This window comes from Piliocolobus tephrosceles, chromosome 2 (assembly GCF_002776525.5).
Source record: "Piliocolobus tephrosceles isolate RC106 chromosome 2, ASM277652v3, whole genome shotgun sequence".
Lineage (NCBI taxonomy): Eukaryota > Metazoa > Chordata > Mammalia > Primates > Cercopithecidae > Piliocolobus > Piliocolobus tephrosceles.
The window spans coordinates 86,952,923-86,979,342 of record NC_045435.1 but is presented as its reverse complement, the minus strand read 5'-3'; the positions used below and the strand labels follow the sequence as shown (position 1 = coordinate 86,979,342).

The 26,420-nt window shown below is 48.2% G+C and overlaps 1 protein-coding gene across 1 annotated transcript in view; it reads left to right on the top strand.

Annotated features, from left to right (window-relative positions):
* Positions 1-973: 973 nt before the first annotated feature.
* Positions 974-26,420, top strand: part of BSN (bassoon presynaptic cytomatrix protein) — a 110,126-nt gene continuing 84,679 nt past the window's right edge. The window contains exon 1 of the mRNA XM_026447984.1: positions 974-1,191. Within this exon, the coding sequence (XP_026303769.1) occupies positions 974-1,191 (218 nt within the window). The remainder of the gene's footprint in view (positions 1,192-26,420) is intronic.

The following is a 26,420-nucleotide window of genomic DNA, read 5'->3' as shown; positions in this document are numbered from 1 at the left end:
GTGGGCAGACACCGGTTGTAAATGTGAGGCAGCGGGGAAGTAATTCGGAAAGCTCTCAGGATAATGCAGAGGCAACATTATCCTGAGAGACAGTCCTGGGATCCACAGCTCCAGGCCTGAGAACCATAAACTCCTCTTCTCCATTCCCCAAGGTCACTCTCCCAGGGCTGACTGAGGTAGCCTCCCAGCTGGCTTCACGCAGCCCTGTCACACCCTCCATCTGTGCCCGGGGCGCCTCCTGAGACTCCAGTTCCTCAGCGTGAATCCCAGATGGTTCCCATCACCATCTGGATAAAGGCTCCACTCCCCAGCTGGCCTTAGAGACCCTCACAATCTGGCCCGACCACCAAGCACCCTCCCTCTCCTTCCCTCTACGACCTTGCATCTCTGAACACACTTGTTCCTCTGCCTTCCCAACTCCTATGCATCCTTTGAGCCATCCTTGGGTAGCCCCTCTCCTCTCCGAAGCCTTGTCGTCACGACGTCTGCCCGCTGTGGCACTCCAGTTACCCGGAGGAGAGATGCTACTCTCGAGTTCACCGAGGCGGAAAGCGTCCCCGACTTCAAAGCAGGGCTCAGCGCGACGTCCCTGAGGCCGCTTCTAGTGGCAGGTGCCCCTCCTCACAGGGCCCTCGCAGGGATCCCGCCGGGCCCCGCCCGGCTGCTTCTCAGCACGCGACAGCCGCGTGGGCCCTGGACAGCGCATGCGCGGGCGCCGGCGGCCGTTTCCCAGCGACCCCGAGGCTGGCGCGTGGACACACGTCCTAGCGGGCTGGCGGGAGCGCGCACAGGGGGAGGGGGCGTATGCAGGGAAAGGGGCCGCGAGACGCGCATGCGCAGCGGCAGGCGGCGGCGCTAGCCGAGCTGGGAGATGGCGGCGGCGGCGGCGGCGGCGCCGAGAGTGTGAGCACTGCCCGGGAGCCGCCGGCCCGGGCGCAGCGCGACCCCGACCCCGCCCGCCCGCTTGCCCGCCATGGGCAACGAGGCCAGCCTGGAGGGCGGCGCTGGCGACGGGCCGCTGCCGCCCGGAGGCGCCGGCCCCGGCCCCGGCCCCGGCCCCAGCCCCGGCGCAGGAAAGCCTCCTTCAGCACCGGCCGGCGGCGGACAGCTCCCCGCGGCGGGAGCAGCGCGGTCGACCGCTGTACCACCGGTCCCTGGTCCCGGCCCCGGCCCCGGCCCTGGCCCGGGCAGGTAAGCGCGTGTCTCGGCGCCCGGGGGGCGGTGAGCAGCAGCCTGAGGCCGGGGCCCGGGCCCAGGATCCCGCATTCTAGTGTGGACAGCGAGGTTCGACGTCCGGCCGCACTTTGAACCCTGCTGGACTGGTGTGAACTGGGTGGTCGCGGGAAGCGGCCCTTCCTTTCCAGCTGCCCCGCTTTGGCGTGGCAGGATGACGAGCGCAGGGTCAGTCGGGGCCTGCAGACCGTGACTCCGTCACGAACCCCAAATTCGTTTCTCCCCAACACTCGGGCCTGACTGCTCAGGAGGGGCTTATGTAACCTTAGCCTGGTCCCTCCGCACAGGGGAGCAATGGGATGGAAAACGTCCTCCCTGTCTGCTGGTGTCTGCATGTGTCCATTGTGCTGGGCCGAGGAAAGAGCACAATGGGAGTGGCTGTCAGGGAAGATAAGTGTCACTGCGAGGAACAGAGAGATGAAAATAGTTGAACCATGAACTTGGTGTTGGGCTTTCCTTGGGCATTTAGTGGCTGTAATCACCTTTGGGGGAAAGGAAAATTGCCCACTGGACACCAAGAGGTGCTTGTTTAGGCCCAACAATACTAATAGGATCATGTGCTTTCACCAAGGTTTAGGGAAACATTTTGGGGTGAAGCAAAAATGCTATTGAGTCATCCAGCACCAGATATGTTCTCGTTACCTTATGATTTAGATTAAACCAATGGAAAAGCTGAAACCCACACAGAATGCTTTAAACAGAACATATCTGATTAAATACTGTGAAACCAGTTTGTTTTAAATGTATGCCAACCCAGGTCCTGCAAAAACAGTCAAGTGGCAGTGAAGACTGTAAGGGAATGCCAATGTATCAATAAGTCGTAGACTGAAAACTCAGGAAAACTACTAAGAGATGACAGGATAAAATGGAAGGCATTATCTTTGCACCAAATAGGCTTGGGGAGTAGCAAAACCCCCAGGGGGTGGGAGGGAGGTGCTTCCAGCTCCATGTGAGTCTGCTGATACATGTTGCCCTGGCTTTTCTGTGTGGGAGCACATAAACTGTGAGAATGCATAATTTTTTATTCTTTGGCTGCCCGACTATATCTCTTGTGTGTTTATTTTCTCAGAAGTCATTTCTTAGACAACAAACAGTAATGAAAAGCTCTTAAGTAGCTTGAAACCTGCAGCAGACAGGTCAGCCTGTGAGCATCCTTTTTAGAGGTGGGATTTGTCCATTTTACACTAGCTATAATAGTAATGCAGTAGGATAGCACACAGCTCTTAGCACTGCAAACACTGTCCATTTTGCTGCGTGTTGAGTTGCTGTTTGGGTTTTAGCTTGAGGGAGGCTCACCCAGGCTTTAGTGTTCTCCTTCCAAGGGAAAGCTTCTGTAGCTGAATGGAAAAACACCTTGTTATTGAGAGTTCCCTGTATGGGGAATTTGTCATTTCTCTTCTGATAACCAAACAGGCTGCTCTGCTTGTAGTTTATCAGATGTTGCAGAGCCAATCATACAAAATTCTGGAAAGACCTGGGCAGCTCAGACGGACTGTAAGGAGGCTGATGTCTGTTGCTCATACACCTTTTTAGTGTTTCATTTTTACTTCATCTGTACATTCTGCTGCAGGGCAGACCCATGAACTGCTGTGGGTGAGGGGAACCATGGACTCTTGCTGGATTTAGTAGTCACTGGTCACACAATCTCTTACCTGGCTGTGGGCAAGGCTCATACCTGGGCCTGTGGTGCTGAGGTCCTGTGACTATCAGGCTCAGAAAGTGAGAACCAGAGACCATTAGGAGGTGGGATTTACTCCTCCAGCTGATATTCAGCTTATCATAGCACCTCAGCTGAGCAGCACCTCCATGGCTTGTCTCTCCTTCAGTATCACAATGGCTTCTACTTCCTCTCACTAGAACATCTCAGGTACCTGATGCCAAATTTAGCATGTTCTCTTCTAAGATGCTACTGAACAGATTGGCCCATTGATGAGGAAAAAGCCCTGTAGATGTGCTTCTGGGCATTCAGGAAAGAGCATTAGCACAGAGACATATTTGCTTTCAGTAAGATTTTGAATTTTGGGGCAGTCAGAAACCTCCTAGAGGTGGGTAGAGGGCCAGGAAAAAGGGAGATGATTCTGGGGGAGTTAAATCCTATTGCCATATTACCTTGTCATCCCAGGCTGAATTAGTCTTTTCATCCTCATACTGAGCTGACTTGGACTCTGTGAGGAGGTGGCTCCAGCATTTGCCACTGAAAAGCCTGACTTGAATCCCATGAGTAGCAGTGCTGCCACACCCATAGTGCTGCCTCTTAGCCTGTCGGGATGATGTGGAGCTTTAGGCATTAGAGAATCCCTCAAGGAAGGTCTCTCTGTTTCTGGTGTCAAGGTGGCCATGTACAATCATATAATCTGTGTCTTTTCCAAGGAGTGCTGGTTTGGGAGAAAGCTGAACTCTATCCCAGGCTCCACTTTCCAAGCTGTGTGCCCTGGTGTAGGCTGCATCCTCTTAAAGGAAGGGGCATCATTCACTAATTCATTTACTTATTTATGGAGATATGCCTAATGTACAGTGGAACGCACATATTGATGGGATTTTGTTTATACATACACTTATGGCACACTACCAGATCAAGACAGAACTTTATTGGTACCTCAGAAAGTACTTTTTAAAATAATTGCACTAAGGAGCCATGTAGACCAGTGGCAGCCTATCTAGTTCAAACCAGCTCTGCGGACTTGCACATGTTTTGTTATTTGCAAATTGGTATCTAGTCCATCAGCTAAGGTGTATTTGTCAGCTATCAAGAGCTATCAAGCACAGTTATTGGCTTTGTGGAGGGTATGGAAAGGATATATAGTGCTTCCCTGTCCTCCAGCAACTCACAGACTGGTTGGTCAGATAGCTGTTGAAGAGCCAAATCATGGAAGAACCTAAGAGAGACACTGTGGGCAGCTCAGTGTCTGAGAAATGTCAAATAGGCAGTGCTTATAGGGTTGTTAATTGGGAAGAGGGGAGAGGCAGAGCTAGGCTTTAGGAGAAGTAGAGATGTAAGGCTGGAAAAATGACTGGGTTAGGAGAGGTAGAGATAGAGAGAAATGGCATAAAGAATGTGGACTACACAGGCAGGGACAGTGACCAGAGAATGAGGCTGAGGTGGGGGAAAGCCAGGGCAAAGCCAAGAGAGGCCCTTCTCCCTCACTGCCCATCAGAATGCCAAATCAATGCCAAAGTCGCCTCTACTCACTTCTGGCCCATATGTTAAAGAGACAGACACCCTAAGCCAGAGGCAGCTAGGCACAGAGAACCTGGTTGTTTACTGGAAGGTGGGCAGGGCTGCTCTGAGAACCATACCCAGAATTCCTTTTTCAAAATGGATTTGTCAGGCATAGTATCTCTGGTCTGGGATTAGCCAGACTTGTTACATTTTATCAGCCAAGTCAGCATCTAGAAAAATCTGACACTAACTTATAAAGATAAAATGAAAGGACATCATTGCCAGGTCTAGAAATAATGCTCCTTTGTCACTTAGAGATCTTCTTTGTCCCCAGTGGCTGGATCTCACAGAGGGTATGTCATGGGGTGTGAATTAAAGTAAACTTACATCTGAATGGTGATGATGTCAAAATTTTACTCAGAGGGCAACCATTTTTGCATTTCTCCTTGGAAAGCAGGTTACTTTTGATAATACAGTTGCTCGTGGCATCATTAAGACTAATAAGGTGCTGTTGATTTAAAAAATGTAAAAATGGAGAGATTAGGAGGAGAAATACTATCTTTTGTTTGTTTGTTTTTTTTTTTTTTTTTTTTTTTTTTGAGACAGAGTCTTGCTCTGTCCCCCAGTCTGGAGTGCAGTGGTGCGATCTTGGGTCACTGCAACCTCCGCCTCCGGGGTTCAAGCGATTCTCCTGCCTCAGCCTCCTGAGTAGCTGGGATTACAGGCACCCACCACCACACCCAGCTAATTTTTGTATTTTTAGTAGAGACAGGGTTTCACCACATTGGCCAGGCTGGTCTCAAACGCCTGACCTCAGGTGATCTGTCTGCCTCAGTCTCCCAAAGTGCTGGGATTATGGGCATGAGCCACTGTGCCTGGCCGAGAAATGCTATCTTAAAAACATTTTTTATTACGGAAAATTTCAAGCATACATGAAAGTAGTGGAAATGGTCTAGTGGACTTCTCTGTTTCCATTGCTTGGCCACTGCCGTCACCAACTTATGGCCAATTGAGTTTAATTTCTCTCTCTCACATCCTACCCTCTACAAAAGCAAATTCCAGACATCCCAAAATTTCATCATCAGTATTTCAGTTTGTATTTCCAAGAAATAAGGGCTTTGCATGAACCTAACCACAGCACCACAGCCACATCTAAATAGGATAATGATCTCTTCTTAAACTCAGCAAATATTCAGTCAGGATTCCATTTTTCTGATTGTCTTATGAATTTACTTTTACAATTGATTTGAATTGTGATCTAAACAGGGTCTACACATTGAATTTGTCTGATGCATCTCTCTAGTTTCTTTATGTATTTTCTCTCTTTTTTTCTCCTTGCTGTTTATTATTAGAGAACTGTGTCATTTGTCCTGTGGTTTCTCATATTCAGGATTATGCTGATTGCATCCCTGTGGTGTCATTTAAGATGTTCCTCTGTCCCATATTTTTCTTGTATACTGGGAATTCTATCTAGAAGCTAATCAGATTCAGATTTTATTCTTTTGGTCAAGAAATTCTAGCTTTTTAAAAAATGGTTTCTTGAAGGCTTCAGACATGGAGAGGCTGAGAGTTCACTGAAAGCAGAGCCAGGGTTTGGGCTAATTGGGAGCCAAAGAACAATGCAGTGGACTACTTTTCTGTTCCTTTTCTAAAACTCTCCTTCCTCTGAGTCAGTTTGGTTCTGAGTTTAAGAAGCCTAAGCTTTCAGAGTAAAGCTTTTTTTATTTTTATTTTTTTCCCAGAAAAGTCATGCCTTTGACCCCAGTTTGGGGGAGCCCTCCCTGCATATGTGAGTAGAAGGCTGCTGCTAGGATTTGGGGGCTTAATAAATCTTTCCTCTTGTCACAGGTCCCGCATTTCTGAATTGGGCCCTTTCCTCTTGTTAGTTGTCGGGGTGTGGAGGGCTATGTGTGGGCTATGTGAGGGGAACCTGTTGCTGGAGCCTGCGGGCCATGTGCAGTAAGTTGGAGCTAACTGTGAAGGTAGGTTGCAACACTGTAATAGCAGCTATAACTACCATTACTGAATGACTGCCTTATCAGACATTCTGCTAGGTGTTATATTTCTTATTTCACCTGCTTGGCCTTTCAGCTTCTGCAGGCCTTGCCTGTCCTGGCTTTACTTACTGCCTGGGGACTAACTTTTTAAATGATAAAATGGTGGCTAAACCCTGCATGCCTACAGCAAGGGCTGACTGTCACTTTAGGACATGAAGCCTTCTGGGTAAGCTGGGACTTGGTGGACAGTCTAACTGTGGGGGACTCCTGCTCAGTCCTTTCATTTGGTGCTAGGAGCATGTCATGCTGGTATTGATCCTGCATTTGTAGCACTTGTGCAAGCTCCTTTTCTGGAGGGATGTCTGCCATCTCTGTTCACTAGCACAGTGATTGAAGCTGTGGAGTGAATTGGGACACTGGCCTGTGGGCTCCCGCCTGTGGTTGGGGTGATAGAATTTTGGTGTCTCATTCTTTGTGGTTCCTTCTGTACAGATTGGGCTTCTAGTGGGTGTCTGTTGTCCGCTGGCATTCTCTTGGCCCATTTGTCTTATACTTTAGGTTCTGGTCAGCTGTGCTGTGGGATGGGATACTCCCTGACTCATATGTGTTGTGCCTTGGGTTCCCAGGCTGGCCACAGGGCTGCTCTGATCTCTCCTTCCTATTCGTCTTTACGGGCACTTAGGGTTCTAAAGAGAGCTTTGCTCTAGCAGAGACCTGGTGCCCCTACTTCTTTCTAACAAGAGGGTCACATGGAGGCACATTGGAAGCCTCCAGGGAACTCTAGATCACCCCAGGATCAGATCAAATCTTGAATGGCCTGGAAAGGCCTGGCTGCCCCTGAAGTGAGTGGGGCTGCTGTCAGGGCCAAAGGTGAAGAAGAGATTTTCCCTGAGGGGAAATAGAAGGGATGGCTTTTGGGTCTTGGTCCCAAACACTGAAAAGATCCAAGAGCCTCAGCAGCAAGGATCACCCCATGCAGTCCTATTTGGGACTGTCCCCTTTATACAGAGGAGCCTGAGCTCTTCAATGCCACTGGCTTGTGTGGGGAGCCAAACCTCCCAAAGATGTTGGAAGAACCACTAAGGCATTTGGGTACTTGGAATAAAGGGTAGGTGAGGAATTTCCTAATAGTTACACTGTTACATTTGTGTTTGCAGGCAGGTAACAAGGATCACTCCCATTTAAAAAATTTTTTAAATTAATTATTTAAATGGACAAAAATTATACACTGTATATTTATTATATACAACCTGATGTTTTGAAATATGTACATATTATGACATATTATGGAATGGCTAAGTCAAGTGAATTAACATAGTCGTGACTTAACATACCATTTTTGTGGTGAGAATGCTTAAAATCTATTAGCAGCGATTTACAAGAATGCAATACATTGGTGTTAGCTATAGTCACCATGTTGTACAGTAGATCTCTTGTATTTTTTTTTTTTTTTTTTGAGACAAAGTCTCATTCTGTCACCCAGGCTGGAGTCCAGTGGTGTGATCTGGGCTCACTGCAACCTCTTCCTCTTGGGATCAAGTGATTCTCATGTCTCAGCCTCCCGAATAGCTGGGATTACAGGTGTGTGCCACCATGCCTGTCTAATTTTTGCATTTTTAGTAGAGACTGGGTTTCACCATGTTAACCAGGCTGGTCTTGAACTCCTGGCCTCAAGTTATCCATCTGCCTCAGCCTCCCAAAGTGTTGAGATTACAGGCCTGAGCCAGCCACCATGCCCGGCCTAGATCTCTTGAATTTATTCCTCCTATCTAACTGAAATATCTCCTCAACCTTCCTGTATGCCTCCAACCCTGTCACCTACACTTTTTTGTGTATGGGAGCGGTTGTGGGGATTTTTTTTTTTTTTTTTTGAGACGGAGTCTCGCTCTGTCGCCCAGGCTGGACTGCAGTGGCCGGATCTCAGCTCACTGCAAGCTTCGCCTCCTGAGTTCATGCCATTCTCCTGCCTCAGCCTCCCGAGTAGCTGGGACTACAGGCACCCGCCACCTCGCCCAGCTAGTTTTTTTTGTATTTTTTAGTAGAGACGGGGTTTCACCATGTTAACCAGGATGGTCTCAATCTCTTGACCTAGTGATCCACCTGTCTCGGCCTCCCAAAGTGCTAGGATTACAGGCGTGAGCCACCGTGCCCGGCCAGGGATTTTTACAGTTAGATTCTACATAGAAGTAGAACAATTTTAAAGTAAAATTTTATCCATGTATTTAGGAAACTCTGCCTAACATCTTTTGGATACCTATCCCTGGGTGGAATGTGAGGAATAAAAGAAGGAGCGCAAAATAGGCTCTGCCCTAAAGGGGCCCATGGTGTGGGAAGAGAGAACTCTTGTCCAGATCTTTAGCCTCAACTTCTTCTTCCTTAAATTAGAGATTGCTCCTGCCTTCTCTTTGTCTCACAGAGGTAAAGGAAATGAGAGTATGATTAAAAGGGGTTGCATTATTTCATGTTCTAAAATAGTACAGCATATATTTGTATGGTATTTTACAGCTTACAAAACACATTCATAACATTCACTTATTCTGTTGGGAAGCTCCAAAGGCCTAAGAGGAGTGATGTAGAAGAACAGCCAGCTAGCAGACTTTAGCAAACCAAAATGCCGAATGCTGCGGAAAACTGTGTGACTTCCCTGCCTCCTCCTCTGTGAACATGGGAGATTTAGCAAGATGATGGGAACGGCTTTGAGGAGTGGGAAAGGGTCAGAAAGTAGGACGTTTGACTGAAGGGCAGGGTAGGATGATGTGGAGGAAGAAGAATAGTGGAAGCATGCTGGCTGGGGGTTAGAAATTCAGTTTTAATCAATCATGATGTTGCCCAAACTTGGCTATGCACATTGGGTATGTCCTTGTTTTTTTCATCTGTAAAGTGAGAGATTTAACTAGATGATCTCCATAGTCCCTTCCAGCCCCGACGGCTGATTTCTGTGAAATGTGTAAAAAGGAAGGGTGATGCTTTCCAGTGTTCTTCAGCCCCATTGAGCATAGAAAACAAGGTCTAAAGCAAAAGTACATTGTGCACTTTTTAATTTACTTTGTAGCAGCTCTAAATGAAGAGACTTGCCCTTCCATTGTGCGGCAGTGATTCTTCAGAATGAACAAGATGACTGCACATTCAAACCTGGAGCCAGGGGAGGGGCTGGCTGGCAGCCTGCCTCTGGGTTGCTTCTGGTAGGCAGGGGCTCTCGAAAAGCTGATGGCCTCCTTGTGCTGGGTTGGTTGGCCAGCCAACAAGGCTCCTACCCAGACCTGCAGAGCCTGCTGCAGGTTCCCTGTTCCCAGCTGTACTCAGCTGCTTATCTCCTGAATGTTGTTCCACCCACTTTCTACAGGTGCTCTGGCAGCAGCCAGTGGGCCATGATTTCCAGGGGAGCTGGGGTTGGCAAATGCTTTGTGATGGGGAAGGATGGGGCATGGGAAGGGCTAGCCTGAAAGAGACTTTAGATCTGCAGACTCCAGTTTGAGCAGACTCCTTCATTTGTAGAATGAAGAGATAGATGTTGTGCACTCTGCAGCTTCTGCAGCTGTGTGGGTTCTGTGGGCTCAGGCCAGATCTCCAATGTCAAAGTCCAGTATGTGAGGCTGCTTCCTTCCGAAGTATGGTTTGGCTTCAGCAGGTTATATGTTTGCTCTGATATCCTTTTATTTTGAGCATTGTATCCAACCCCCAACAAATGCCAGAATGTCTGTTGTCATACTCTGTACGGGCTAGAGCTCTGCCTTGGTGTGGACACCCAAGATCAACGGCCTTTGTTTCTTCTCAGGCAGATGACTCTATTGCTGGAGAGTTCTTTTTTCCTGTTTGTCTGAAACAGGTTTCCTTACACCTCCTATCTGCTGGTCCTGGCTCTGCTCTCCAGCACCGCTGACTTATTTTTGCTCACAGGTTTAGCAGGCACTCACTGTGCCTGCCATGTGCCAGGGCTGAGGACCCTGTGCTTACTTCCTCAGTCCTGATTTTTTTCTCCGGACTTCACTTCTCCAGCTCCTGTGGCTGCGATGGGACTCAGACCCTTGCCAGACTGGACTGCCCTGCCCAAGGCTGTCAGTGTCCTCAAAGGACAGAGAGGACTTAGAGAACAGGGCCCAGGGCTCAGCATATCACTTGGACTATGAGTGACATAGTCTGAAGGACGTGGGGCCTTCTCTCTCACAGCATGAGAACACCCTTCCTACACCTTTATGAGAGCTTTTGGGAAGCTACCCCCATACTTATCCAGCCTCATGCCAGGCATCTTCACACGAAGTCTGGAGCCTTCCATCCTGGACTTACGTAGCCCAAGTGTGAATCTGTGGAAGCCTGCATGAGTCTGCTGTTTTCTCTGGTTATACTTAGAGATCCTTTCCAACCTAGTGAGACTCTTTCGGAACCTGACTCTGTTCCATGAACTGGGGGTAATAACTAAGTCAATGTGCTTGTTTCAGGAACCATACTGTGAGAACTTCTCCCCTTCCTAGGGCCCTGTGAGCCTACTTTCTAAACCCCTGCATCTGACCTGGAGTGGGTGGCCAGTGTTCAAGGCCATCTGACCTGGAGTGGGTGGCCAGTGCTCAAGGCCAAGGCCTTGCCAGCTCAGGTTTGGAGTGATGATGGCTGAGTAGTGGGAGTAGCTGCCTGAGAGCGCTCATAAATGTGTAGGAAGGGTGTTCTCATGCTGCAAGAGGAAGGCCCCTTGTCCTTCAGACTATGTCACTCATAGTTCAGGTGACATGACAGCTAGGGTTGGATTGGACAGGCAACCACCCCTTGCACCCTAGCCATGGCAGCCCCTGTGCTCTGCAGAGGAAGCCCTTGTGCAGATTTGTCCTTTCCTGGTCAGCCATGTTATGCTGGCCTCTCTTTGGGGTGCACTGGCCTTTGGCTCTGTAGGATAGGAATCTCCAGGAGCAGCAAGTGCTCTGCAGATGAAAATTTCAAACACACATAAAAGGAGAAAGGTTAAGAAAAAGAAGAAAAAAAGGAGAAAGGATGGTAGGCTGAAGTCCCTCCTGCAAACCTACCACCTAGCTTCAACAATTATTAGCATTTTGCCAACTTGTTTTATCTATATTCCTCCACTTTTTTTTTTTTGAGACAGTCTTGCTCTGTTGCCCAGGCTAGAGTGCAGTGGCATGATCTCGGCTCACTGCAATTTCTGCCTCCCGGGTTCACACCATTCTCCTGCCTCAACCTCCCAAGTAGCTGGGACTACAGGCACCTGCCATCACGCCATCTAATTTTTTGTATTTTTAAGTAGAGACGGGGTTTCACCATTTTAGCCAGGATGGTCTCGATCTCCTGACCTTGTGATCCACCTGCCTCAGCCTCCCAAAGTGCTGGGATTACAGTATGAGCCACCGCACTGGCCTTTTTTGGCTAGAGGATTTTCATTCAAAATAGAAATAAATCATTTCACTCATAAATAGTTTAGGATGTACTTCTAGTAGTTAGAGGGTGCTTTTCTATTTAATTCAATGGCATTATCACAACCAACAAAGTTAACTTTAATTTCTTACTATAACCCAATACCCAGTCCGTGTTTAATTTTTCCTTATTGTTCCAAAAATGACATTTTATTTATTTATTTATTTATTTATTTATTTATTTATTTATTTAATTTATTTATTTTTTGAGACAGAGTCTTGCTCTGTCGCCCAGGCTGGAGTGCAGTGGTGTGATCTCGGCTCACTGCAAGCTCTGCCTCCTGAGTTCACGCCATTCTCCTGCCTCAGCCTCCCAGGTAGCTGGGACTACAGGCGCCCACCACCAGGCCCTGCTAAGTTTTTGTATTTTTAGTAGAGACAGGGTTCCACTGTGTTAGCCAGGATGGTCTCGATCTCCTGACCTTGTGATCTGCCCACCTTGGCCTCCCAAAGTGCTGGGATTACAGGCGTGAGCCACCGCGCCCAGCCCTACATTCTATTTTATTTTATTTTATTTTATTTTATTAATTTTTTGAGACGGAGTCTCGCCCTATTGCCTAGGCTAGAGTGCAGTGGTGCCATCTTGACTCACTGTAACCTCCACCTCTTGGGTTTAAGCAATTCTCCCTGCCTCAGCCTCCTGAGTAGCTGGGACTATAGGCACACACCACCATGCCTGGCTAATTTTTGTATTTTTCACTAGAGACAGGGTTTTGTCATGTTGGCCAGGCTGGTCTTGAACTACTGACCTCAAGTGATCTGCCCACCTCGGCCTCCCAAAGTGTTGGGATTACAGGCATGAGCCACTGTGCCTGGCCCCAAAAATGACATGTTGGTTTGTTCAAACAGTATCCAAACAAAGTCTACATATTGCATTTGGTTGATGTGTTCTCTAAGTTGCTAACAGTCTCCTTGCTCCTTTTGTTTTCAAATGCCGTTTATTTGGTGAAGACATCAGAACATTTATCCTAGACAACCTCTCATTTTGGTTTTGGCTAAGCACATCCTCTTGAGGTTGTTTTACTTGCTTCCTAGTGTCCCCATATTTCCTATAAACTGGTAGTTAGATCTAGATCAGAATAGATTCAATCTTTTTGGAAAGAACTCTTCATTGGTATTGTGTACTTCCTATTGCATCCCAGAAGGAGGCACTATGTCTGTCTCCTTGACCTGCCTTAGTGACGAAAAGATGGATCAGGCCTGGGTGCAGTGACTCATCCCTGTAATCTCAGCACTTTAGGAAGCTGGGAGGGGTAGATTGCTTGAGCCCAGGAGTCTGAGACTAGCCTGGGCAGCATAGTGAGACCCCATCTCTACAAAAATACAAGAAAATTAGCCAGGAATGATGGCACATGTCTGTGGTCCCAGCTACTCGAGAGGCTGAGGTGGGAGGATCACTTGAAACTGGGAGGTCAAGACTGCAGTGAGCTGTAATCGTACCACTGCACTCCAGCCTGGGTGACAGAGTGAGACTGTGTTTCAGGAAAAAAAAAAAGAGATGGATTAGGGGATTCAGGTAGTATCAGTGATTAATCCATTATAAAGTCCTTATCAACTTTTTGCCTGAAGAATTTGGCATTCACTAATGATCCTTAGCTAGATCCATTATTTAATAATAGGTTGCAAATTAGCTGAAATTCTTCTATAAAATTATCTGTCAACCTTTTTTTTTTAATGCACCAAACATTTATTAAACATTGCAGTCAATAGCAGAAACACAAGAAGGAAAAAGATACAGTCCTACCCTCAAGATGCCCTCCAAACTGGGTTGAATCTCCATGCTTGATGCTCCTTTCAATGGATTGTTTTTAAATAATAATGTAGATATTTTTATTAATGATAATACTCATGAATGTGGTTTAAAACTTCCTTGTGGTTCCCTTTTCTCTTAGGTTATCCTTTTTCAGGGATATATAGTTCTCTGTTTTAGAGTTATTAGAAATGATTCTTTGTGTGGTTATATGATTAAGAGGATATGAAATTAAGCTCTTTTTTTTCCAGTTTGTGTTTAATTTGTAAGGATTACTTTTTGATCAGTTTTCTGTTGTTACCATCATTCTGCACAATAAACCAGCCCAAACTCAGTAGCTTCAAATAGCAATTTTTTAATTCTCACTCATGCATCTGCATGCTGGCTAGAATTCACTGATCTAGGCTGGGCTCCAGGCTGCAGTTGGGTCCAGGCCCGATGCGTGTGTCTCTCATCTTCCCTGGACAGCAGCAGTCTAGCTGGGGCATGTTCTTCTTATGGTGATGAGAGACACACAAGAGGGTGTGCCTAACCACACAGCACATTTCAAGCCTCTGACATTATGACATGTCTGCTAACATTCCTTTAGTCAAGCAATTCATGGTTAAACACAAGTCAAGGGGTTGTACCCTGAAAAAGAGATACGGGAGAGGAGGAAATTGGGGTTGGAAATGAAAGCACTCAGCATGAGGCCTGCCATTAAGTGCCTACTAGTTGATGTCAGGTTCCATGCCCAGGGCTGAGGATAGGAAGATGAACAGGTATATTATGCCTTTGTTTCCTACCCTAGATCATGTTTGAGTTAAACTTTATTGAGGGTATAGTCCCTGACCTCTGGGATCTCTGACTCAGTGGGGGATGCTTGGAGGGCTCAGGGGCCTACTGTGGTCCATCCTCCTCATCTTCACAGACAGCTGCTAAAACAGAATATAGAATCTGAGGCTCAGACTGGAGAGTTCACTTGAAAGGCCTGGCTCATTCTTTTGGCTCTAGAATCTACAGCTAGCCAGAGATGAAGCTCAGGCCACCAGAGCCACAGAGAATAGTCTCTGACTACAGGAAAAGTGTCACTTTGACTCTTTAGCCCTCACTCCTGTTCAGTAAACTTCATGTAGCCAGGTAGAGGGTGTTGGCCTTCAGCTGGAGTGACAGTCGTGTGGGACAGGCCCCCCTTGACAGATTTTGGGTATTGGGAAGAGGGCAGGAGGGAGAGAGTTCCAGGTCTGAGGCTGCTACTCTGGGATTGTGATTTGCTGTTGGGCAGCTGAGCAGAGATACCATAATTTGACTTTGGGATGTATATTTCTCTGGACTTAGGGATCAGGATGCAGGCTGTAGCACATGAAGCTGGCTCGGAAGCCAGCAGACTGGAATAGGACTTTCTCAATGGCCAAGCACTCATCTCTGCTCCCTTCCTGTGCTAAAAGCACTTTTTGCAAATGATGGTACTTAACACTGATTGCCTGGCAGTCTAAGATACACCACCTATAGAGCAGAGTCAGAGGGGCTTTCCTGCCAGGGCACTTTTGGGGAGCTATGATGCAGGCTAAGCCAGTGGAAGAAAGGGAGGAAGGGAGTAGACAGAACAGAGAGGCTTGATCTGGTGCTCCCAACAGACCAGGTTTGCCACACTGCTTCCCTCCACCCCATCCCTTCCTCCCCAGCTTTATTAGGGTGTGTGTTGGAGCCCACCCAAGGGTCCATGCTGTCGTTAGTACTTTGCACCTACGTGGCCATTCTGTTGTTTACTTTGGTTTGAGCTGTGGAAACAGAGACTGAAGAGCAGCAGGCACCAGCCTCTGAGCTGTCCCTACTCAGGCCCCCATTTGGGAGTGAGGAGACCTGGGAAGAGCATCCAAAGTTCCAGGGACAGATGCCAGAGCCACACAATCACCTCCTTTTCTAGATAGTAAAAAAACAAAGAAAAACCCCTACACTCCTGAGTGTTGATTGAGGAAAGCAAACATGTTCTCCCTGTATTCAACTTAGCCAGAGAGCCTGGTGTTCCAATGCCAAAACCCTGGCTCACTCCTCTGAGCCTGCCTGGTAGTGCTAATAGCTTGTTTTCAGAGGCAAGAAGAAAGAGGAAACTAGAAGTTTTGCCTTTTTGGAAAGCATCCTGTGCTACCTGCAGTCCCACATGAACACTGACTCTGGGGCTCCCAGGCCTGTGAAATGGAGCAGAAGCAACCCCAGGAGTACCAGAGCTGAGCCTTCCAGCAAAGTCTGGCAGGGAATGTGGGCCTCAGTCACACTCCTTCAGCTTCCTTTTCGTTAGTCCCTACTTGTGACTCAGGAAAAAAACAAGAAGTTCAGATAGCGACATGCATTGCTTTTGGAAAGATAGTAACAGTACTTAGTAGTAACTCAGGAATTTTTAAAATACACTGCTCTTTTTTTTTTTTTTTTTTTAATTCTTTGTAGCTCTGGCCAATAGAGGGTTAAGATCACTGGTGGGATGGAAATACTAATTCCAGAGAGGTAGTGGGCAGTTCCAAGCATCCCATAGCAAGTCAGGGGCAGTACAGGGAAGAGGAGCCTGGATTTCCTAGCTCCAGCCTCTGCTTGGTGAATCTCCGTGGCTAGTTTAGGATAAGAAAACTTTAGGCCGGGCGTGGTGGCTCAAGCCGGTAATCCCAGCACTTTGGGAGGCTGAGACGGGCGGATCATGAGGTCAGGAGATTGAGACCATCCTGGCTAACATGGTGAAACCCCGTCTCTACTAAAAAAAATACAAAAAACTAGCTGGGCGAGGTGGCGGGCGCCTGTAGTCCCAGCTACTCGGGAGGCTGAGGCAGGAGAATGGTGTGAACCCGGGAGGCGGAGTTTGCAGTGAGCCCAGATGGCACCACTGCACTCCAGCCTGGGCGACAGAGCGAGACTCCATCTCAAAAAAAAAAAAAAGAAAAGAAAACTTTCATGTGTACAGTGAAGGGTCAGGGTATCCAGTGGGTAAGAATGGCATACTTCCTGCCTCTGTTGCAGGGCACAGGCCTCTGGGTAGAGTAGACTGGGGTTGGGGAGTTGGGGGTGGGCAGCTTCAAGTAGCTTTGGGGTATAAGGCTCCAGGGCCAGAAGAGCCCAGGTCTCATAGGAGGGAGTTTGGTGGCAAAGCCTCTGCCACAGTGAGACTACTTGGAACAGCCCACCTTGGTAGTGCACTCACTCCGAGCCAGACCCCAGAGGCCTCAGGGTATAGTAGGGAATGAGGACAGAGATTGTTCATCCCTTTCTTCCTCCAACTGCCATGGACATGGGGGATAACTCTGTAAACAAGCTGACACGTTCTAGATGCATATGGAGCACATAGCCATCAGGAGTAAGACCCACACCATGTAAGTGATTCTGGTAAAGCGTACTGATTATTATTTGATGGCATGCCATGGGGGTGGGTTTAGGCATAAGGGATAGAGGCAGCACCACCAACTCCCCGTACCCCAATAAATTAGCTTTTCCAGAGACCCTGCTTTATCCTCAGAGAAGGCTTTGCTCCCCAGAGCACACAGCATTTTGAGAATGTTGTTTCTTTGTCCATTCATTCAACAAGCATTTAGCCCCTGCTGTGTATCAGAATCTGCGCAGGTTCTGAGTTCACAGGGGAAACACAACAGTCAAGCTAGTTGGATCCCACAGATTGTATGAGCACGGAGGGCTCAGCTAAAGCCACATAGAGGAAGGGGCAGACTTCTCCACAGTTCCCACTGTGGGTCTCAGAGTGCTGATGTCCTGCCAACCTTGAGCAGGGTTTCTTTTGTGGCTGGGCAGGCCTGAGCTTCAGGTGATGGCTGCTCTGCCCCAACACAGGCGCGCTCACACACACACACACACACACACACGTGCACACACCACACACCACATCCCACAGTGATGCTGCTCCTAGGGCTTCAGGGATAACCTAATGGCCAGGTTCAGTGGATGCTCTCCTGTCTTTATCTGTGTAAACCTCGTTGTGGGGCTCAGACCCTTTTGACCACACTCTCCTAGAAATTCCCTTCTAGGTTTCTGTAACGCCTCCTTGTTTACTTCTCAGTCTCCACTGTGGCACCGCTTGCTCTGCCCGCCTAAGTCCCAGGACTCAGCCCTGAACCATCTCTGTTCTCCCTCTCACTGGCCCCCACACAGGGCTTCTGCTTGAGAGGTGCTGCATGCTGATGGTTCCAGACTGTCTTCAGCTCAGGTTCTCCAGTGCTCAGTGGACATCTCCATATGGGCACCACCAGGCACCTCCCATGCAGAGTGCTATCACTTGCCCCCTTCCCTCCCCCATTTCAGTATTTCAATACTGAAATAGCATTGACCATTGGACTTGTAGGAGCTCTTTTCTTGGGAAAACTTTAGTCTATAATATGATGGAATTAATCTGACATAAAACTTTTTTTTTTTTTTTTTTGAGACGGAGTCTCGCTCTGTCGCCCAGGCTGGAGTGCATGGTGCAATCTTGGCTCACTGCAAGCTCTGCCTCCTGGGTTCATGCCATTCTCCTGCCTCAGCCTCCCGAGTAGCTGGGACTACAGGCGCCCGCCACCACGCCTGGCTAATTTTTTGTATTTTTAGTGGAGACGGGGTGTCACCATGTTAGCCGGATGGTCTCGATCTCCTGACCTCGTGATCCGCCCGCCTCGGCCTCCCAAAGTGCTGGGATTACAGGTGTGAGCCACCGCGCCCAGCCGACATAAAAACTTTTTGAGGACAAAAATCAATGATTTTGTTTATTGTCCATAAGAGATCTTTTGTATGAGAATGGAACCTCTTCTCAGACCCAGGTTTGGGCTCCCTACGGCCTTGAAGTCAGGGGGAGCAGCTGAGTAGGGTGTGGCTGATGGATCAAGGAACACGTTTAGGGGGAAGTATCACAATCCAACTTGGACAGCCTCAGGTCAAAAGTGGGTGATATTTTAAGATCAGAGTGGTATCCTTTGGAACTCAAGGGTAGTTTGCAGCCAGGTCTTGGACAAGGATGAGAAATCAGGGAAACCATCCCCTGTATCTACTTTCTTTCTTTCTTTTTTTTTTTTTTTTTTTGAGATGGAGTCTCACTCTGTCACCCAAGCTGGAGTGCAATGGTGCGATCTCGGCTCACTGCTACCTCTGCCTCCCAGGTTCAAGCGATTCTCCTGCCTCAGCCTCCCGAGTAGTGATTCAAGGGCTTCTCCTGCCTCAGCCTCCCGAGTAGCTGGGATTACAGGTGCCCACCACCATGCCTGGCTAATTTTTATGTTTTTAGTAGAGACATGGTTTCACCATGTTGGCCAGGCTGGTCTTGAACTCCGACCTCTAGTGATCCGCCCGCCTCGGTCTCCCAAAGTGCTGGGATTACAGGTGTGAGCCACTGCGCCCGACCCCTACTTTCTTTCTTAATCTCCCTGCTTCTTCTTTCTCTTTCTGTAACCTGGCCATTTGGGCTTCTCCAGACTGGTGGAATCTTGGCAACCCATGGCTCACATGCTCCTCTGCCTGCTTTCTCTCCCCTTTTAGGTTTCCAGGGGGGCAACTCTGAGAGGCTCAATGTGGGCCAGCGACCAGCATCAGCTCTGAGCTGAAGTGCAGGTGGGGCTGCATCATACATGATCTGCACAGGACCTTCTGCAGATCTGAGGGGTGGTCCTAAAGGCAGCCTCTACAGTTGGGCAGGAGAGACAGAGATAAGAGATGAACTCAGGGGGAAATTATGAAAGGTAAATTCATCTTTCTCACTCTCTTTCTCCTCTCCTCTCTCCCCCTCCTCTCTTAAGGCAAGACCAACCTCAGGGCCCTATTCATTCTATTCTAGCCTGGCCCCCAAGGGTCTTGAGGCCTTCAGTCCCTGTTTGTCCACTGAGCCAGCTTCTCCAGTTTAGAGCTGTCCCTGCAGGGCTCATCTCAGTCTCTGCTTTCATAGATGATGGAATTGTGCTGCTCTTGCCAGTCCCTTTTCATTACTGCGATCACCTTGCATTTTCTTTTTTTTTTTGAGATGGAGTCTCGCTCTTTCACCCAGGCTGGAGTGCAGTGGCGCGATCTCGGCTCACTGCAAGCTCCGCCTCCTGGGATCACACCATTCTCCTGCCTCAGCCTACTGTGTAGCTGGGACTACAGGTGCCCGCCACCACGCCTGGCTAATTTTTTGTGTTTTTAGTAGAGGTGGGGTTTCACCATGTTAGCCAGGATAGTCTCAATCTCCTGACCTCGTGATCTGCCTGCCTCGGCCTCCCAAAGTGCTGGGATTACAGGCATGAGCCACTGCGCCCAGCCACCTTGCATTTTCATGATGCAAGGATCTGAGGGCTCCTCAGATTCCTCAGCTGTGTGTGCAGAAGAAAGGGGAAAGGCCGGTGAATAGGCAGCAGCCTCTGCCAAGTACCTCTTTTGGGGATGACTCTCAGGTACTCCGAGACTGGGGGAGACCAAGTCTTAGAGTGCCTTAGGGACCCAGGCTCATGGAGACTTCTCCACTCTATCTTTCCTAGGCGCTATGCTAGGGTCTTGGATGTAGTGGTGAGCAAAGCTGAAAATGCAGCCCTATTCTCAAGGAGATAAGGGCCTAATAGGGGAGACTAACTTTAATCACATACAAATCAAAATCAAAATGCTATTGAAGGAGTAAGACCAGAAGCCATGAGAACTAATACCCGGAGGCAGTAATGCCAGGTGAAGACATGTGTGTGGCATGTGTCTGAGGGGTGAATAGGAATCAAGGAAATAGGTAGGTGGGGAGAAAAGGAGGTCAATCCTTCTAGGCAGGTGGAACCACACGTGCAAGGGCCCTGAGGCTCATGATTAAAGAAACAGGACATGACTTTTCAGTGGAAGATGGACCAGAAAGATGGAGGGGAGCAAAGGGACATGTTCTGGCAATGGTACACACAGCCTACTTCTAGCCAGGACATCCTCCTGCTATGATTGCTGGGGCTGGTTGTTCTGCCTCTCCTGTCCCCTCTAATTCCTCCCCAGCTTTTTCCTCTGGGCTCCAACAGGAGCTGACTGCCCCTCCCTGCTTTGGGGCGATTTGTCCAGCTAGTTGCTCCTGCCACTATGGGAGGACACCAAAATAGTTGTTGCCCCACTGAGGAGAGGTAGAGAGGTAGCAGCAGTACTTTCTCTGTTTTTTTTTTTTTTTGAGACAGAATTTCGCTCTTGTTGCCCAGGCTGGAGTACAATGGCGCAATCTTGGCTCACCGCAACTTCTGCCTCCTAGGTTCAAGCGATTCTCCTGCCTCAGCCTCCCGAGTAGCTGGCATTACAGGCATGTGCCACCATACCCAGATAATTTTGTATTTTTAGTAGAAACAGGGTTTCTCCATGTTGGTCAGGCTGGTCTCGAACTCCTGACCTCAGGTGATCCACCTGCCTCGGCCTCCCAAAGTGCTGGGATTACAGGCGTGAGCCACTGCTCCCGGCCTCTCTATTTTTGAGATAGAGTCTTGCTCCATTGCCCAGGCTGGAGTGCAGTGGTGCAATCATGGCCCATTGCAGCCTCAATCTCCCGGGCTCAAGTGGTCCTCCCACCTCAGCCTCCCGGGTAGCTGGAACTAGAGGTGTGCATCACCACGTCTGGCTAATTTTTGTATTTTTTTTTTTTTTTTTTTTTTTTTTTTTAGAGACAGGGTTTAGCCATGTTGCCCAGGCTGTTCTTGAACTCCTGGGCTAAAGCAATCTGCCCACCTCAGCCTCCCGAAGTGTTGGGATTATAGGTGTGAGCCACTGTGCCCAGCCAACAGTACTTTTAAAAACATGTTTTTGGATGCATAGTGAACTTACTATCTCTTTCCCAGGAGTCATCAGGAGTAGAGGCACAGTCAGGTTTGACTGCTGACCAGGGATCATACTCTGCCAGGTTCCCCATCGAAGTGAAAAGCTCACTGTACACCATGGGGCCATCTGCAGAATCCCTGTTGCTGGCCAGCATGTGAAAGTGCCCCTTTAAAACCCCTTCTATGTGCAGCCTCTTTGACTCTACCTTACACCCAGGAGAACCTGGTGTCCAAGTGAGATAGAAAAGGCCAGGCGGGCCAGGGTAATTTCCAGGGCGTGTGCTCCAAAGAGTAGAGGATGGCTCCTGGGCCTAAGTCTTTGCTTGTCCAGGAAGAAAAGAACATATTCCAGCAGCTTTGAGTTCTGACTTTGCCCCATCCTTTCAGATTCTTTCTTCCCAGAGTCCTGCTTCAGGGGCCCCTTCTTTTGTTCTGGGACCATGAGTGTGCTTGATTGCTGTCTTCTACCCTGGAGTCCCCAACTTCCTTTGCTCCCCAGCCAGGTCCTGGTTGCTGGTCCCATTCTGTTTTCTATAAGTATACCTTCACCATGACATGGAGCCTCTGCCCGTGGCTGTGGCCTTAGTCCATGTCTTCATCTGTTTTTGTTGCTATAACAAAATGCCTGAGACTGGGTAATTTATAAAGAACAGAAATTTATTTTCTCACCATTTTGGATGCTAGAAGCCCCAGATCAAGGCACTAGCAGGTTCAGTGTCAGGTGAAGGTCGGGTCTCTGCTTCAAAGATGGCACCTTATTGCTGCAATCTCTGGAGGGGGTGAATGTTGTGTCCTCACTTGGCAGGAGGGACAGAGGGCAAAGAAGAGCCTCGCTAGTTCTCTCCACCTCTTTTATAAGGTTACTAATCCTATCCATGATGGCTCTGCTCTCACGACTTAATCATCTCTGAAAGGCCCCACCTCCTAATACTATCACTTTGGAGTTTGAGTTCCAACATAAATTTTGGAAGAGACACAAACATTTAAACCATAGCAGTCCAAAAACTTGGCACTGGGAGTGGGTGCAAGGAAAAGCTTGCTCCCTCCTTGTCTCACAGCAAAGCAGTGCTGAGAGGCTGTCAGTAGCTACTGGGGCTCACTTACCAGGCTTCTCAAGGGCAAGAACTCCGTGTTACCCATCAGGAAACACTGGGGAGGAATGGAACTCAGGGTCACCATAGCAAATTGTGGCCTCACTGTGGAGAAGCCTTGGCAGTGGGTGAACCCAGGCGTTTCTCCTGAAGTTGGAGGCTTGGTCTGTCTCGTCTAAGGTTACTGCCCACTTCCCCTCTCTAAGCAGGTGTACAGCAAGGGCAGTAGCCCTCATTAGCTATACCAGCCTGTCACGGGGTTCATAGGGAAGCCTTCGTTGCCAGTTTAGTCGAAAGACAAACCTCTTCAAACCCCAACAGCACAAGCTACACCTTTAGGAAGCCAAGACCAGACCTGCACACAGATGTAACAGGGACCCCCAGGGCTGACTCCATTGGTCTGCTGAATTCATGAACAAGAGATGTGGAGGGAAGAGACAGGAAGTGCATTGCAGGGGTGGGGACAGGAAAGCCTGCACATAGTAGCTTTTTTCAGGTGATCATGACACCGTTGACCACAGTTGGAGTGCAATGGCGTCGTCTCGGCTCACTGCAACCTCCTCCTCCTGGGTTCAAGTGAGTCTCCTGCCTCAGCCTCTCTAGTACCTGGGATTACAGGCACCTGCCACCACGCCTGGCTAATTTTTGTGTTTTTAGTAGAGGTGGCATTTCTTTTCTTTTTCTTTTTTCTTTTTTTGTGAGACAGAGTCTCACTCTGTCACCCAGGCTGTAGTGCAGTGGCACAATCTCCGCTCACTGCAACCTCCGCCTCCTGGGTTCAAGCGATTCTCTTGCCCCAGCGAGTAGCTGGGACTACAGGCGTGTACCACCATGCTCAGCTAATTTTTTTTTTTTTCTTTTTAAGTAGAGATGGGGTTTCACTATGTTGGCCAGACTGGTCTTGAACTCCTGACCTCAAGTGATCTACCCGCCTTGGCTTCCCAAAGTGCTGGGATTACAGGCATGATCCACCATACCTGGCCGGTGTTCCTTTTTTATATTACTCTTCTGAGTTCTGATACGTCCAGTACTTTTTAGTTTTGACTATGTTGATGAAATTATTCTGGAATTTTTTCTTTTGGTTTAAAATTAGAAAAAAAATTATACAAGTTAGGCTGGATGCATAATGCCAGCACTTTGGGAGGCCAAGGCAGGCATATCACTTGAGGTCAGGCATGAGTTGCCAAAGACCAGCCTGGGCAAAATGGCAAAATCCTGTCTCTACTAAAAATACAAAAATTAGCCAGGCATGGTGGTGGACGCCTGTGATCCCAGCTACTAGGGAGGCTGAGGGAGGAGAATCACTTGAACCTGGGAGGCAGAGGTTACAGTGACCCGAGATCGCACCACTGCACTCCAACCTGGGCAAGAGAGTGAGATTCTGTCTCAAAAAAAAAAAAAAAAAAATACAAGTAAGACACAAACACATTCTTGGAGTAATATTCAAACAATTCAGTCATATATTGAAGTACAACGTCCACTGCCCCTTTTTTTCTAGTGCAGTCCATCTCCACCTGGCGTCAACTTCCACTGCCCCATCCTTTTCCAGCATTATTACTTTTCTGTGCATATTTCTAGGATCTTTTTAGAGGATTCTAGGATCTTTTTAGAAGATCCTAGAAATATGCATTTATATCTGTGAACCTATTGTGAATATACACACTCATACTTTTTTGAAGAAATGAGATCATTCTAAATGCATTGCTTTGCACCTTGCTTTTTTCACTGAACAATATGGGAGATACTTCTCCCCACCCTCCCACTTTTCAGAGAATTAGCTGTTTTGGTCCCAGATAACTTCTGTAAGAGACAAGGTATTGTCTCTTATTGAATTAGAGTAACCCCTGGTGCCTTTTGGGGCTATTGGCTACCCCTGTGTCCCAGGTGAATCTCCAAGTAAACCACTGTATCCTCTGTTCTAGCTGGATTCCTACTTGCTCCGTCTTTGAGGGCACTGTGAGCTGAAGCAGCATCCTATTTGGGGAGGACAGTGGCCTTGTCACTTAGGTTCTGCCTTTGGACTCTAGAGAGCTTCCAGGCTCTTGTCTCCCTTTCCGGCCAGGGCTGTCTCTCGAATGCAGGAATTTCTGGGAAATTCCATTTCTTCCTTGGTATGAGGTGTGAATTCACTTTTCTTTTTTTTTCTCTTCTTTTCTTTTTTTTTTTTTGAGACAGTGTCTTGCTCTGTCACTCAGGCTGGAATGCAGTGGCACGATCTCAGCTCACTGCAACCTCCATCTCCTGGGTTCAAGCGATTCTTCTGCTTCAGCCTCCCAAGTAGCTGGGATTACAGGCACCCACCACGATGCTCAGCAAATTTTTCGAAATTTTAGTAGAGATGGGGTTTCATCATGTTGGCCAGGCTGGTCTTGAACTTTTGGCCTCAGGTGATCCACCCCCCTTGGCCTCCCAAAGTGCTGGGATTACAGGCATGAGCCATTGAGCCTGGCCTCACTTTCTTTATTCATACCTTCATATCTGGGCAGTCTGCCTTGCTCAGACTGTTACTCATCTGAGCAGAAGACTGCTTTCAGAGGTTCCCTGGGAGCAGGGCCATTGCAGCATGAGCAGTCATTTGCAGCCAGCATCCTGCCTTTCTTCCTTGATGCCAGATGGTGCCCTACATTAGTATATGCTGCCTATGTCCCTTCAGAGACTCAACCCCAATCCAGAAGGAGGGTAGTTCCCATCTCTCTGGAACTCTTCTCCATTAAGGGTTTTGGTGTTTGGAATTTGAAATTTTTTTTCTAGTGCAGTCCATCTGCACCTTGGGTCAGACCTCCTCTCCAGGACAGGATAGTGCTTCATTCATTTATTCAACAAATATGTATTGAACACCTGCTACATGCCAAACACTGTTCTAGGCAGTACTTAATGTTGGCTACTAATTATGTCGTGCTCCCGAATTTCTTCTCTATCTTGCTTGTTTCCCTACGGCTTGTGAGAGGCTTCTGCCTCTAAATTTACCCCAGGAATACGAATTTTGAATTTCCAGACAATCAGATTACAAGAGTTTGTTCCAGGGCTTTAACTCAAATTCTACCTTACTAGGAACCTTTTATATCTTCTATGAAACGGCAAACAGCTAGGAGACATGTTTCCTATGAACTGGCCTTCTTGGTGCATTTCAGAGGAAGCACTTCATTTCAGAGGGTTGAGATCATGAGAGCAGGGCTTGGAGGCCAGGAGTTCCCAGGCCAGGTCCTAGCCTTGCTGCCTGTTGTTTTGTTGACCTTCAGCTACTTTGTTTCTTTCTTTCTTTTTTTTTTTTTGTAAGACAGAGTCTCGTTCTGTTATCCAGGCTGGGAGTGCAGTGGCACAATCATGGCTTACTGCAACCTCCACCTCCCAGGTTAAAGCGATTCTCCTGCCTCAGTCTCCCAAGTAGCTGGGATTACAGGCACGCACCACCATGCCTGGCTACTTTTTATATTTTTAGTAGAGAAAGGATTTCACCACGTTGCCCAGGCTGGTCTCAAACTCCTCACCTCAAGTAATCTGCCTGCCTTGGCCTCCCAAAGTGCTGGGATTACAGGCGTGAGCCACCGCGTCAGCTTGCTTTGTTTCTTTCTTTTTTTTTTTTTGGAATGAAGTTTCGCTCTTGTTGCCAGGCTGGAGTGCAGTGGCATGATCTCGGCTCACTGCAGCCTCTGCCTCCCGGGTTCAAGCGATTCTCTGGCCTCAGCCTCCTGAGTAGCTGGGATTACAGGTGCCCGCCACCACACCCGGCTAAGTTTTGTATATATAGTAGAGATAGGGTTTCACCATGTTGACCAGGCCGGTCTTGAACTTCTGACCTCAGGTGATCCACCTGCCTCGGCCTCCCAAAGTGCTGGGATTATAGGCGTGAGCCACCACGCCCAGCAGCTTTGTTTCTTTAATCTTTAATTTTCTTGGAAAAAATGGAAATGATAAGAATACCCACCTGTGTGGTTGTTAGGCAGGTATTATGTAAAGGAAGAGCTTGGTACATAGAGTGAGCTGAGAACTGCTGGGGGTAGTGGGGTTACTGTCCTGATTCCCAGCAATGAAAGACATTTAAATC